At 41.9% G+C, this 14,702-nt stretch overlaps 1 protein-coding gene across 1 annotated transcript in view; it reads left to right on the top strand.

Moving 5' to 3' along the window:
- Positions 1 to 798, top strand: part of Acad9 (acyl-CoA dehydrogenase family member 9) — a 31,486-nt gene extending 30,688 nt beyond the window's left edge. Inside the window, exon 18 of the mRNA XM_020169257.2 lies at positions 320 to 798. Coding sequence (XP_020024846.2) covers positions 320 to 420 — 101 coding nt within the window. The 3' untranslated portion in view covers positions 421 to 798. The remainder of the gene's footprint in view (positions 1 to 319) is intronic.
- Positions 799 to 14,702: the final 13,904 nt, after the last annotated feature.

Genomic DNA, 14,702 nt, shown 5'->3' with positions numbered 1-14,702 from the left:
TCTGGCCATATCTTGGAACTTGTAGGTCAGGATCTTCTCTGACCCTTACAATCCTGGCACCCTGCAGAGCTCAGCCCAGTTGCCAAGTGATGAAATGGTTTCTTCTTTAGGGAGGCTATTTATGGATCAGGACCTTCTCCTTACGCCTAAACCCTGGGGTTTTAGAGAATCGGACAAGCCCTTTGTTATTTAGGATGAGGCCACTCTCCTGTTCTCTCCCTGTAGCCCAAAATCATTCCTGGGGGTTTGGAGGAGAAGGTCCAACTTTGTGTTGTCACAGTGCAGTAACATCACTCACTCCCTCTCTTTTCCCTCTCAGATGCTCCAGAGAACCAGGATGAGCAGATTAAGAAAGTGTCCCAGCAGATCCTCGAGAAGCGAACCTACATATGTGCTCACCCTCTGGACAGGACATCCTGAGGCAGGGGCCATATTCCTGTACCACATGTCCCAAGCTACAAACAACCCAAGACAGCCTCTTTAGAAGATGGAGACCTTGGGTTATGCAAGTGGACCATTTGTCCCCTGTGTGCAGCTGAAGGCCTTTCTCCATCTCCTAAGAAGCTTCAGCTAGGTTTGGACCTGCCCCTGCATCTAATGAGATCATAGCTTCTAAAAAAATGTAGAAAGAGAATGGAATAGCTGGCACTTGGCACTTGAAGCTATGCTGGTGGTTTAGAAGGTACCACAGTGGAAACTGGGGTTTATGCTGCCACCTTGGTGGCATGAGGTTTACAGGAACTGTTTGGGGCATGGGCAACCATTTCTAGTAGACTATACATTCAAGAAATAGCTGGACACTGTGTCCATGTCTCTCATTGAAACTAGGAGTAAAATGCACTTACAGCCTGTGTTAGGAACCATTTAACAAAAAAAGAAAAAGTCATAATTTGTCCTTTCTAGCCTTGCTATGCTGTTCATGTTATTCCTCAGAACCAGCCTTTAGTGGATATTGGCATGACACTGAGGAACCCTTTGATATGACTGGTATTTTTTTCAGTAGTAAGGTTTGGACTCCAAGCCTTGTGCTTGCTGAGCAAGCACTCTGCCACTTGAGCCATACCTCCAGACCTAGTGATGGCATCTGGTCTCCCTTGTTTTCACCCTGTGAAGAGAGTCTAAATGCCAAGGGGCAGTGCCTAATTCCATGAGCAGTGTTCACAAAGGCTCATGACTTAGCCCTACCTTCAGTCCTTCTCGGGTAATAGGCAAACTGCATTGCCTGGAGTATAACAGTGTATGCTTATTCCCACGTGTCACTTTTTGTTTCTCTGCAAGGATTGGCCTCCATCTTAAAGAGAGGGTGAGAGGATGTTTTTAGGTGGGACTAACAGTCCTTGTATTTCACCAGGCTCCTGTCTACCATTGCTTGCAAGATCTCTGCCAGGGTTTTGGTAACTAGTCTTACAAAGGCAAAACTTTACAAATATGGTGCTTTGGAAATAACTTTCTAGTGAAATCCAAAGTTGTTACTTTACTGGCTAGTAATTGATGGCAGAGGCACTTTATACAATGTGGAGTGGATGCCTATGCAGAGTGCCAGGGACAGGAGGCTGCACAGAGATCCCTTCATTGGGAAAGCTTATTACTGGTGGCACACAGGCATTTCAGCAGCAGGTTTTCTAGTCCTCCATCTGGGTTTCAGAGCCCTCACCCTCAGTTCTCTCCTGCTGATTCTAGTTTTTTGTCTCTTTTTTTTTACATTGGTGGTACTGAGGTTTGAACTTAGGACCTTGCATTTGCCAGGCATCACCTGACTCATGATCCCAGCCCTTTTTGCTTCAGGTATTTTTTGAAAAGGGTCTCACATGTATACCCAAGCCAACATGGAGCACAGCATCTTATTTATGCTTCCTGCATAGCTGGGACGATAGTCGCATACCACCATACCCAGTTTTCCTTGGTTGAGGTGGAGTCTTGTGAATTTTTTGCCTGGGGTAGCCTCAAACTCTGATCCTCCCAAACTCTGCCTCCCAAGTAATTGGGAGCCACCACACCTGGCCCTCTAGTTTTTCTTAAACATGAGCAGGGCAAGGGAAAACCCCAGCCTGTATTTATTACACATTTTCACCAACAAAGTAGCCAGGCAACTTGAGCTGGGAAGATTGGTAGCTTTCAGCTATCAGCTAACACCTCCTCCAGAACCACCACTCAGCCTGGGATAGGCCAGGAGATTGGATCTCTTCCTTTAGAGTCTCAGAAGGCCCAGGTCCTGTCTGGGAGGGAAGGAACAACTTCCAGGAATACAGAGAAAGTGACATTCTAGCAAACGTGTTACATTTCCTCCCGTTTCATGGAGCTGTTCTCATGTTACCAGCTGTCCTCAGGAGTCAGGAGAGAGAAGAATCTCCCTTGTTTATTGCATCTAGATTTCTGGGAAAGTTTTTCTGGCAAACCTTGTTGCTAAAGAAACTCTTGTCTCCCCCTGAACAAAGTTTCTGGCTATGTTAACCAACAAATGTGGGTTCCATACCAACCTGTACATGATCTTGAAGTCAGTCTTCATAAATGGGGATAAAGAGGAAAACAGAAAGACTTGGGGGCATTAGTGTAGCAAGACCCATGCTTCCGGTCTCCCTCCCCCTAGAAGGCCTACATATGGCCCCAGGCCTCTGCCCTGAGCTTGTCAGGATTCAGAGACCAGTCATGGCTAACAGCATTGAAGCACCAGAAGCCCTTAAACCTACCTTCCAACTCTCCCTTGTTTATAGCTGAGAAACCGGGCTCAGAGCAGGAAAGGGATTTGCTCAAAATTGCAAAACTAGCATGACACATGGGACTAAAACCCAGGCCTCCTGTGTTCCAGTCCATTTTAACAGACCAATTCTGAATCCTGATTTCCTAGCCTAGAAATTTTGGATGCATTCTAAAACCAAGCAGACAGTGCTAAAGATGCAAAGATGCAGAGCTCTGCCTGCCAATACATCAGGAGACTTAGCTCAGAAAGCTGTTGTCTTACCTGTCACAGCCTTTGGAGCTGCAGGAGGGACCAGCTCAAAGAAAGGTGGTGGCTTCTTGTACAAATCAAAATCCAGGTGACGCCGGTCCCAGCTCCACCTCTCTCGATCCAACACAGGTTTCAGCACATTGGCAAACAGTGCATTTTCCTTCCACTCCTAAATTAGAGGAGCAAGTAAGTTAGGAGGAAAAAGGTTTGTAAGGACCCTCCACTTGAGGCCTTCCTCCTCCCTGTGGACCTCATTCAGCCCTCCAATGGCTGGCAGTCTGAGATCCTGATGTTGGTTTTCAATGTTGTTGTGAAGACCCCATACTTGGAACCCATTGGCTGTGAGCCAGGCCTGACGGGACTTCTTCTGGGCTTTCTTCTCCTCTTCCTTTGAATCCTGGGGCTCCACCATGGCTGAGAGATAATTCTGTGAGTATGTGAATCTCTTTCCTGGCTCCTAGGAGGGCAAATAGATCCAGAGAACATTTGGGAATAGTCTTGGATAGGGTTGAGTGGGCATCAGGATACCAAGAACGTGTCAGAAACAGCTGGAGGCATAATGATAGCTCCTGACATTGTAAGTAGCACATTCAGATTAACTGAACTATATGGCAACCCTGTGAAGGTCACATTATTACCCCCTCTGACAAGTTTTCTACATGTAATGGGTGCTGAAAACACCAAGGTTTTGTGTTCTGGGTGACAGCTGCCTTCCATAAGCAGCAACAACAGAGTTGTTTTCAGTCATGTGTATCTGAGCATATGTTAAAGGTCTTTGGCTCACCCCTGAGCATATATGGAGGATTCACATTTAGTGTAGAACAGGACTTCTTTCTTAGCACCTGATCCCTTGTCTACTGTCCCTAGTTGATAGGCTTTCATCTGCTCCCCAGATGTCCCCTGCTGACCTGTGGTCAGAGGAAAGATTAGTCAACTGTCATTATCCTGTTTGGACCTGTCACTCACCTTGGCCATCTCTTGATACATCTCCTTCTTGGCAAGCTCTGTGGAATTCAGGGCCTGAATACTATAGTTGTAGACAGCCTTGTTGAGAGGGGGTAAAATTCTAATCACGTTCACCATGGACTTACGAGGCTTCTTGATGACCTGATAGGCTTCTGTGATATTTTTCTGAAGAAAGAAACATCAGTCATTACCCACATCAGCCCCTCACCAGAAGCTGCTAAGCTTGTGTGCCATGAGACAGACTCTGGCACCAAGCTGTGGTACAGGTATTGACTAAAGATTCTTCAATACTGGTGCTGTGTTTCCATCATGGAACCTTGACCAGTAGCCATTTAGTCCAACATGTCACTATCCAAAATGGAATTCAGAGGACCAGAAATTGCCCAAGGTCACTGTAACTGGAACACATCACATAGCCACTGTTTTTCCATCCAGTTTGTAATAGTGAGACAGGTTCCAATGGTCGGAAGTAAGAGAGGCTTTCGTGGTGTGGAGGGAAGCACTGTAACTTAAAGCAGCAAGGATTGCCATCCCTGGCCATGGCTAGGTCTGGGTACTGAGTATGTAGGGAGTCTGGTCCTCTTTCTCTCCAACAGAGAAAAGTAGGAAACAAGGATTATTCCCTCATCAGAGAAAATGCTGAAGAAATAAGATGGCCTAGGGACTTCCTTTGTGAATAAAAATAAAAATGAGCTGGGTATGGTGGCTCACACATGTAATCCTAGTACTTGAGAGGCTGAGGCAGGATGATTGTTTGAAGCCAGCCTGGACTACATCGTAAAACCCTGCTTCAAAAAACCAAGGGCTGCAGTTGTAGCTCAGTGGTAGAGCACTTACCTAGCAGTCACAAGGCTCTGGATTCGATCCCAATACTGTATACACAAGGTGGGGGAAGGTCCCAAAACAGAAGAGTTGCCAATCCAAACTGTCACCATGTAGTATAGTCATTTGCCTACAAACCTTAGGCAAAATAACCATCTTTCGCTTTAAAAGAAGCAAGTGGGGTTTTTGTTATTTGGGGGTGAGGGTTTTATGGGATCTGGGGGGGGGCTGTTAGCTGAAGATGGTGACCTTAATATAAACCCCATTGACATGGCTTTGGAATCTTTGAGGAATACTGCACAGTAATCAGAAGAATTTCACTAATCTGAATTATTTGGCCTTGTCATGACAAGAAGTACAAGTGCTCTGCTCCTTCCAAACCCTAGAGATGGTGGATTACAACCCAGGGAGACATCCATCCATGCTATTTCTTAAAGTCAAAGATCTGACTAGAGTTATTTGGTGGAAGAAAAGCAAGAAGTGGTCAACACATGTTCTGGGTACCTGAGATTCTCTGCCTAGAGGCTGAAACCTGCAGGGGAATTTAGACTCATTGCCACAGTACCTAGATGCCTGGGAAGTACATAGGTATAAAAGAAAGGACACAAAATGAACAAGTGAAGCCAAGTTATTGGAAGAGATGAGCTAAGAATTTAACAATTTAAGAATTACAGGCATCATTCTTAAAAGATGCCTGTAAAAGGCCTGGGGGTGGATCAATTAGTAGAGTGCCTGCAAGCATGAAATCCCAAGTTCAAACTCCAGTACTGCCAAAAAATAAATGCATGTAACAATATTCACAATATGAAACAAGTAAAACAAATACTGCATATAAAACATCTGAAATTAGCAAATGGGGTGTACTGCAGAAGTGATACAGCTGCAGAATGGACTAATGGGAAATCAGTTTGTGATGTGTTCCCAAAAAGCAGCTGTGGATAGAAGACAAAACTTTTTTTTTCCTTTATTATCCATATGTGCATACAAGCTTGGGTCATTTCTCCCCCCTGCCCCCACCCCCTCCCTTAACACCCACTCTGCCACCTCCCTCTCCCCCCCACCCCCTTGATACCCAGCAGAAACTATTTTGCCCTTAATTCTAATTTTGTTGTAGAGAGAGTATAAGCAATAATAGGAAGGAACAAGGGTTTTTGCTGGTTGAGATAAGGATAGCTATACAGGGCATTGACTCATTGATTTCCTGTGTGTGTGTGTTACCTTCTAGGTTAATTCTTTTTGATCTCACCTTTTCTCTAGTTCCTGGTCCCCTTTTCCTATTGGCCTCAGTTGCTTTTAAGGTATCTGCTTTAGTTTCTCTGCGTTAAGGGCAACAAATGCTAGCTAATTTTTTAGGTGTCTTACCTATCCTCACCCCTCCCTTGTGTGCTCTCACTTTTATCATGTGCTCAAAGTCCAATCCCCTTGTTGTGTTTGCCTTTGATCTAATGTCCACATATGAGGGAGAACATACGATTTTTGGCCTTTTGGGCCAGGCTAACCTCACTCAGAATGATGTTCTCCAATTCCATCCATTTACCAGTGAATGATAACATTTCGTTCTTCTTCATGGCTGCATGAAATTCCATTGTGTATAGATAGCACATTTTCTTAATCCATTCGTCAGTGGTGGGGCATCTTGGCTGTTTCCATAACTTGGCTATTGTGAATAGTGCCGCAATAAACATGGGTGTGCAGGTGCCTCTGGAGTAACCTGTGTCACGGTCTTTTGGGTATATCCCCAAGAGTGGTATTGCTGGATCAAATGGTAGATCAATGTCTAGCTTTTTAAGTAGCCTCCAAATTTTTTTCCAGAGTGGTTGTACTAGTTTACATTCCCACCAACAGTGTAAGAGGGTTCCTTTTTCCCCACATCCTCGCCAACACCTGTTGGTGGTGGTGTTCCTAATGATGGCTATTCTAACAGGGGTGAGGTGGAATCTTAGCGTGGTTTTAATTTGCATTTCCTTTATTGCTAGAGATGGTGAGCATTTTTTCATGTGTTTTTTGGCCATTTGAATTTCTTCTTTTGAGAAAGTTCTGTTTAGTTCACTTGCCCATTTCTTTATTGGTTCATTAGTTTTGGGAGAATTTAGTTTTTTAAGTTCCCTATCTATTCTGGTTATCAGTCCTTTGGCTGATGTATAGTTGGCAAATATTTTCTCCCACTCTGTGGGTGTTCTCTTCAGTTTAGAGACCATTTCTTTTGATGAACAGAAGCTTTTTAGCTTTATGAGGTCCCATTTATCTATGCTATCTCTTAGTTGCTGTGCTGCTGGGGTTTTGTTGAGAAAGTTCTTAACTATACCTACTAACTCCAGAGTATTTCCTACTCTTTCCTGTATCAACTTTAGAGTTTGTGGTCTGATATTAAGATCCTTGATCCATTTTGAGTTAATCTTGGTATAGGGTGATATACATGGATCTAGTTTCAGTTTTTTGTAGAAGACAAAACTTAACCTGGATACAGAAGATGGAAACAGACTAAATCATGGAAATCCCAAGCGTGAGTACACTATTACTAGTGATAGTTAAGAAAACAAACAAATTTTCCAAACTTCCACAAAGAATCAGACTAATATCACATTCAGCATCAGCACTACTATAAACAAAATAAAAACTTCAACCTAGAATTTCAGGTCTAGGTAAACTGTTCATTTAGTTGTGGGAACATACACTCAGGCTTACAAGACTTGGAGGTTTTACACAAAGACCTTCTTGGAAGAAAATTCAAAATGAGGAAAATCCAGAAGGATTCAAGTTAGCAAGCAATGGTGTCCAATATCCTAGGACAGTTTTCCTATATGAAAAGGTAAAGTTTCATAACAGCCTAAAACTGGAGTTCTAGAGACTATAAAAGAGTGGTGAGCAACAATTCGATAGGAATATATATAAATGAATCTAGTCTTCAGGATAATCATCTTAGAACACAAAATAGAATGTATAACTTCTAAATGAACAGAAGAAAACATCTCTTCACAAAACACTGGAAAGAAATGTTTAAAAGAAAATTAGGTGGCAAAACAATGTCTAATCTAACAACATTTACCATAAATGTGTTTTAAGCTTGCCAGTTAACAAATCTCAGATTGGTTTTTTAAACCTTACAATATACTGTCTTCAAAACAGCTTTAGACAATGTACCTTTAAAATTAAAAGAGATATATAATACACACTAGGCAAAAAGACACCAGAAAGCAAAGACAAAAATCTAGAGTGGCAGATATTCTGACAAAATGATTCAAAATAAGCCTATCAAAAGGACAGAAAGGCTATTATACAGAGAGAGCAAAAATACACAACTTGTGAACATGTGCACCTGGCATAGTCTCAAAATACACTAAACCACAGCAACATCTCTGTGAGAAGATGCATCCACTTGACATCACTGGAGAGCAATCAAAGCACCTGGGGTCAGCAAGGCCAAGAATCTGGAGACACAGAAGTACATGAAGTCTGTTTTTGTTGTTGTTTTTTGTGGTACTGGGGTTTGAACTCAGGAATGCTAGGCAGGCACTCTATGGCTTGAGCCACCCCCATCCCCTAGAGAGAAAGTTTTTCTCTCAAGGCATTTGCTAATTCCTAAGTTACCCCTGAATGAGGCAGATAAAAACCCAAACAAAATAAAGCAGCTAAGTGAACCAAAAGCTAAGCAGATATTTTTTAAAGTGTCACAGTCTAAAAACAGAAAATTTAAAGTGTGCCAAGGAGAAGGATCCTAAGGGCCAGAGGCTTTTGGTTCAGAACTAGAAAGTCTATGCATTAGGAGTAAGGGCAGTCTAGAAAAACGCCTCAACCTGAGTTAAGGGTATTTGTTCTCTGCTTGGCTGCTAAAAGCTCTCCAGCATTAGGCAGGCACAGTGACTCAAGCCTGTAATCACAGCTGTGGGGGTGAAGGAAATCAGGAGGATCACAGTTTAAGACTAGCTGAGGCCAAAAGTTCACAAGACCCCATCTCAATCCATGGCAGGGTGCAGTGGTACGAGCTTGTCCTCAGCTATGCAGGGAAGCACAAATAGGATTGTGGTCCAGGCATAAAGTGAGACTCTATCAAAAATAACCAATGGAAAAAAAAAACCCTGGGACTGTAGCTCAAGTAGTAGAGCAACTGCTTAGCAAGCATAAGGCCCTGAGTTCAAATCCCAGTACTGGAAGAAAAAAAAAAGTCCTCTGGCATTAGACATCAAGGACCTCTACAACTCTGACAACACTACTTATACAGTTAATCAAGAAAATAAGTGAAGCCAGGTGTGCACACCTGTAACCCAAGCACTCAGAAGGCTGAGGCAGGAAGATCACAGCCTGGGCTGGGTCGTGAGACACTGCCAAGAAAGAAGGAGAAGAGAGAGAAAAGAAATTGAATGGAAATCAGAATTTAAAAAGTTACAACTCACTGGATGGTTTTAGTAGCAGACTACATATGGCACATTATTCAGTCAGAAGATAAATTGGTTGAAGATACTCAGATTGAAGAAAAAGAAGAAGAAAGGCTGGAAAATAAGTGTGAGATGTGCGAAAATACCTGTCACTGAATCCCATAACAGGGAGAATATGAATAGAAGTAATATCAGAAGATAAACACTGTTCTAGAATATTTTCAACTTAAAGGATATCAAACCAAAGGTTCAACAACTTCTATAAACCCATACATAGCAGGATAAATCCAAAGAAAAACACCCCTATATTGGTGTTTTTCTGAAACCAAATAAATGAGAAAAAATTAAAGCAACCAGAGGGAAGCATGTTATCTTCAAAAGAACAGCTGGAACAATGGAAGCCAAAAGACGTGGGATGAAAAGAAAACTGGAATTCTAAGTAATAAAAAAATCTAGCCAGAGAAAAATGTAAATTGATATTCATGAATATTAAGTACTTCTCATCAAAATGCAGCTCTAAAACAAAAGTCAAGCCACAGCCTGGGAAAAGATATTTCTAATACATTGGACAACTCTGTCTAACTCTGACTAATACTAAGAAAACACTACTAATCAGTGAGAAAAACAAAGTTTCTCTTACATAGAGGGAAAATATAAATTTAAACAAACACTTCACAAAACGATTCCAAATAGCTGATAATATGTAAAAAGGTGCTCAAATCATTACTCATCAGGGAAAGGCACAAACAAGAATGTAATACCAGACATTTCACCAGCATGGCTGATATTATAGACTAAAAAGTCCAAGTGTTTGCAAGTTGCAAGGAAAATGGGACTCCCATGTATTTACTTATAGGAGTGCAGAATAGTATAACCACTTCAGAAAGACAGCTAAAGTTAAAAGCTTAAACATATGCCTATCCTATGACCCAATAATTTTACTCCTAGGTACATGCCAAAGAGGAATGTACATGTGTGTGTGTGGAGAGGATCTGTACAAAAATGTTCATAGTGGTTTTATCCACAATAGTGCCCCCCCAAAAAAAGCCACTTGGGTCAGTCTAAATATAAATCAGTAGAAAATGGATAAATTAACTGTGGTATACAATTGAAAACTCAGGAATAAATATATATACAATATCATGGAAAAACTTAAAATGTATGTGGAGCAAATGCCAAACAGGTATAAGAATACATGTGTATGGTAAAGAATTAAGAATAGTGGCTAACTGGTAAGGCACATAATGTTTTGGGGTAATGGAATATTTTATAACTGATTTGAATAATGTTTTCACATATACATAGATATGAACAAGGCTATACATTTGATATTTGTGTACTTTACTATGTTTAATGTATACATATAAAAAGTATAATCTAAGAAAAAAAGGGTTACCAGAGCTATAAAGTAATCAAATCAAGATGAAATAGTCTGAAGTTATAAAACTAAAGAAGCACAAACTCATAATCATATTTAGAGATTTTAACAGACTTGCCTTAGTAACTGATAGAAGAAAAAGATTTTCTTCTAAGATCACTAAGGCTATAAATGACCTGGAAAAATAGTCAAGTCAACATAACTGGCATATATACAACATATCAGCAACTATAGGATACACATTTTTTTTGAGTACACTGGAACATTTACCAAAGTTTCCAGGCTGGGTCATGAAGTAAATCTCAGCAAAAGGCAGGATATCAGTGAAATTAGGATAAAACTGAATAACCAAAGTATTTGGAAATTAAACAATACATTCATCATATAATCTGTATATCAAAGAAGAAATTTAAAATGTAACTTAACAGGTAGCATGAAATATATATAAAGCTTGTGGGATGCACTTGATATTCATAGGGAGTCTATAGCTAGATTGTATATATTAAGATGAATTCCCAAAAAAATCAATTATCTAAACTTCCATCTGAAGTTAGAAAAAAGAACTTCAAATTAAATCCAAAATAAGAGCAGAAATCAAGGAGATAGAAAGTACACGATATGGAAATTAAAAAAGCAATCTGTTAGTTCTTTGAAGGGAATAGTAATAAAGTCAGATGCAATCTCAATGAGGACCCCAACCACTCATACACATGCATAAATTACAACCTGACCTGCAGTATAATCATTGGGGGGAAGGGACAGGCTATTTAAGATTGCTGGAGCTAGGCATGGGTGGCTCATGCCTATAATCCTAGCTACTCAAGAAGCAGAGAGCAGAAGGATTACAGTAAGATTTCTGGCACCACTGATCATCTATATGGAAGAAATGAAATTAAATTCCCACCCTCATACAAAAATAAATCTCAGCTGAATTCAGAGTTGAAATATGATGAACAAATATTTAAAACTGTTAGAAGAAAACAGAATGGTCTTATGATCTTAGGGTAAAAAAATATTTCTGAAAAGCAGGAAAAATGTGATGAGAAAATACAAAAAAATTACCAAGTTTTAAAATAACTTATACTGAAAGACACCATTGAGAGTGAGAAAACAAGTCAGAAACAAGAAGATACTTGCCACATATACAAATGCTATTCAGTTGGCATCAAGAATGTTTTAACATTTAGGTGATGTTTTAACATTACCTAAAAGTCAGGAAAAGCAATCAAAATCCTCAGGAAATGTATGAAGAGATATTTACCTTTATTGGTAAACAATACACATTAAAACCTCTGTGAGATACTGTTAGTAATAAGTTTAAGTCTGCCTATAATGCATTAGCATGGGAAGTAGGATGGCAGGATCTCTAATGCATAGTGGAGTAGTTTATGTTGGTTTATAATCATTTTGGAAAATAAGGGATTATCTAGACAAATGAAAGTGCCACTCAGCAATTCTAATCCTAAGTGTACATCCTAGGAAAAATAAAACGTATTTTTTCAAACCCAAGTGCCACCAAAAAAACATTTTTAGCAGAAGACTGTTAGCATATAGTTATATATTTAAGTAGCAAGAGATAAGAATATAAATGTAACCCAATAAGTAAATTATGATATATTCCTACAGCTACACATCTACATGATTGGATCTCATTAATACTGAGCAAAAATTCAAACTGGAAAGTACATGTGGTATCATTACATTTCAAATATAGGCAAATCTAGTGAGATGTTTATGAATATACACATATGCAATAAAACTATGGAGAAGTCAAGCGTGGTGGTACACACAGTAATCCCAGCACTCAGGAAGCTGAGGCAGGAGAATCTGGAGTTTAAGGCCAACCTTGCCTACAGAGTGAAACTCTGTCTCAAATTAAAAAAAAAAAAAAAGAAAAAAAAACGACAGGTGGAGAGTAAAGGTGTCAGGGGAGGCTTCGTGCAGACAGATCATGGGCAGACGACTTCAAGTCACACCTTAGTTGTTTCTGTTTTCAAATCTTTTTGGCTGCCATGGGTGAGTGAGTGTCTCCTGGGCCATCCAGACCACATACCACCAATCATCTATGCCTCACAGCTTCTCTGTCTCCTATTTTCTCTCAGATTTTTCCATACAGGTCAGTTATTTTCTAAAAGACAATTTATGACATCCATGCCTTTAGGTAGCTTAAGCAAGAAGTTACACACACACATCTTAAAGTTTTCTAAGTTGAACTCTGAACCCATGGTGAATGCTACATGCCTTAAAAGCTTTCCTTCTTACCTTCAGGAATTGCAGCCAAGGTAAGCCAGGACTGGGAGTGAATACTCTGGTGTGGCTTAGCCCCACATCCTGCTAAGCTGGCCCACCCATCCCACTGTCCCAGGCCAGAAGAGCAAACACAGGCCAGAGGCACCTACCTGCATCTGTCAACAGTGGTGGACAAATGAGGCAGGGGTTGGAACCCTGATGTGGATGGAGGGGAGAACACCCACCTGGATCAGCCTGGCTTTCTGGACTTTGTTCTTCAGCAGCATGGCATTACGCCACTGCAGGTACTTCTCCTGGTGAGTACGGATCTCCAAAGTGAGGATGGAAGCCCGGCTTTGGAAGTCTTCAACATAGAGAGAGGGCAGAGATGATATGACTAGCAGTTTTGCATCTGTGAGATCCTCTTGTGAAATGGGCATCCCAAACTCTTGACTCAGGTCTTTGATCATAGCAGAGGAAGGCAGCAGTCCTCTTACAATCACCTCCTTGAGCCTGGTGCTGTTGTAGCAGATGTCATAGACTCTGGAACAAAGACCGGCCACCCACTCAGTCTCACTTGCAAGGTAGGTATAACCACCCCCATTTTACAGTAGGAATGAAAACTCAGAGAGATGGACTAGCTGGCATCAGGTCACAGGATTCCATTCTACGAGCTGGCCTTCCTCCTGCTTTATTGGAACTCCCAGAAATGAAGGGCTCTACTCTGAGTGCTTCCTTCATCAATCCACTCCCCACTGTGGAGAAACCCTGACATGCTGGACATCAGTAGGGTGGATCTCAGGATCCTCCCGTACCGGAGTGGGCCACATGCACACAGCCTTACTTCTGAGCGAAGCTCAAGGCCTGCATGATCATCTTGCCTCCCCACCAGGACCCCCGTCTCCAGGCCTAGTCTGCAGTGGGCCTTTGGTCCACAATGCTGCTGACCAAAAGACATGTCCTGAAACTGCTGTGTGCTGCTCACTGTTTCCCAAGGCTGGCAAGGTGGGTGCCAAGGGTGGTGGACTTTGCCTCTCATTTGGCCTTTCTGAACTGCTTCCTTAACTAGCAGAGAGGAATAAAGCTATTGTGGATGTAGCTACCAAATGCAGAATGCACTTAATAAACAACAGCTTTCTTTCCTTTCCCTGATAGAACCCTAGCTGTTTTCCATCATGAACCGGGCAGGACAGCATCCAGCCTCTCCAGCTGATGACAGTCAAGTCTCAGGATGTCCAGTGTCCCAGCACCTCCACATGCCCCTCCCTGACTGAGAGCTTCATTACTCCTCTACACCTGGACCAGAGATAGTGGTGAGGGTAAGGAAAAAATGAAAAGCCTTCTCAGTAATGGAGCTCTTTCTCCATTACTCTCCATCCTGAAGTTCTGTTTCCTCAACTCCTTTATTCTCTTTCTCCTTTATTAATACATTTGACAAGCTATCGCTGAGGCCAGCAACCCAGATCTGCAGCTGGCTCTATAAAGAGGAAGATGGGAGTTGCACCCTGCGGGAACTGGCAAGAAGCTCTCAGATGAACAAGCTGCTGGTTCCCCAGTGTCAGCCTTTCCTGCCCTCCCTAGGCTTCTCCTACACCCCAGGGACTGTACACAGACTTGCTACCCTTGCACCCCTTCCTTGTGTCCTCTGCACCTGAACTGTGGCTTCTGGAGAGGGGACTGGTTCCTCCAAGAGCCACCACTGGTCAGAAGCTGTTCCATAAAGAGGTGGTGAGACCCCAGGTCACCTGGGACAAAGGCACCACTTACAGGAAGAGCCAGACCTTTGTGCATTCACTTACTGAGGAGCAGAGAGGATGGGTGGCACTAAGCTTAGGGAGGAGGCAGAGGCAAAGTATCAGCTCTGGAAGGGAAGCTGTGTCTGCGGATGATGCAGAAACTCATGGTTTCCCCAGGAAAATGGATTTTAGCCAGCCCTTCTTCCTCAGGTGCTTCTAGGCTGTTCTGAGGGGTAGCAAACATAGCAACA

This window comes from Castor canadensis, chromosome 10 (genome assembly GCF_047511655.1).
Source record: "Castor canadensis chromosome 10, mCasCan1.hap1v2, whole genome shotgun sequence".
In the NCBI taxonomy this organism is placed as follows: domain Eukaryota; kingdom Metazoa; phylum Chordata; class Mammalia; order Rodentia; family Castoridae; genus Castor; species Castor canadensis.
This window is presented reverse-complemented; position numbering and strand designations above follow the sequence as displayed.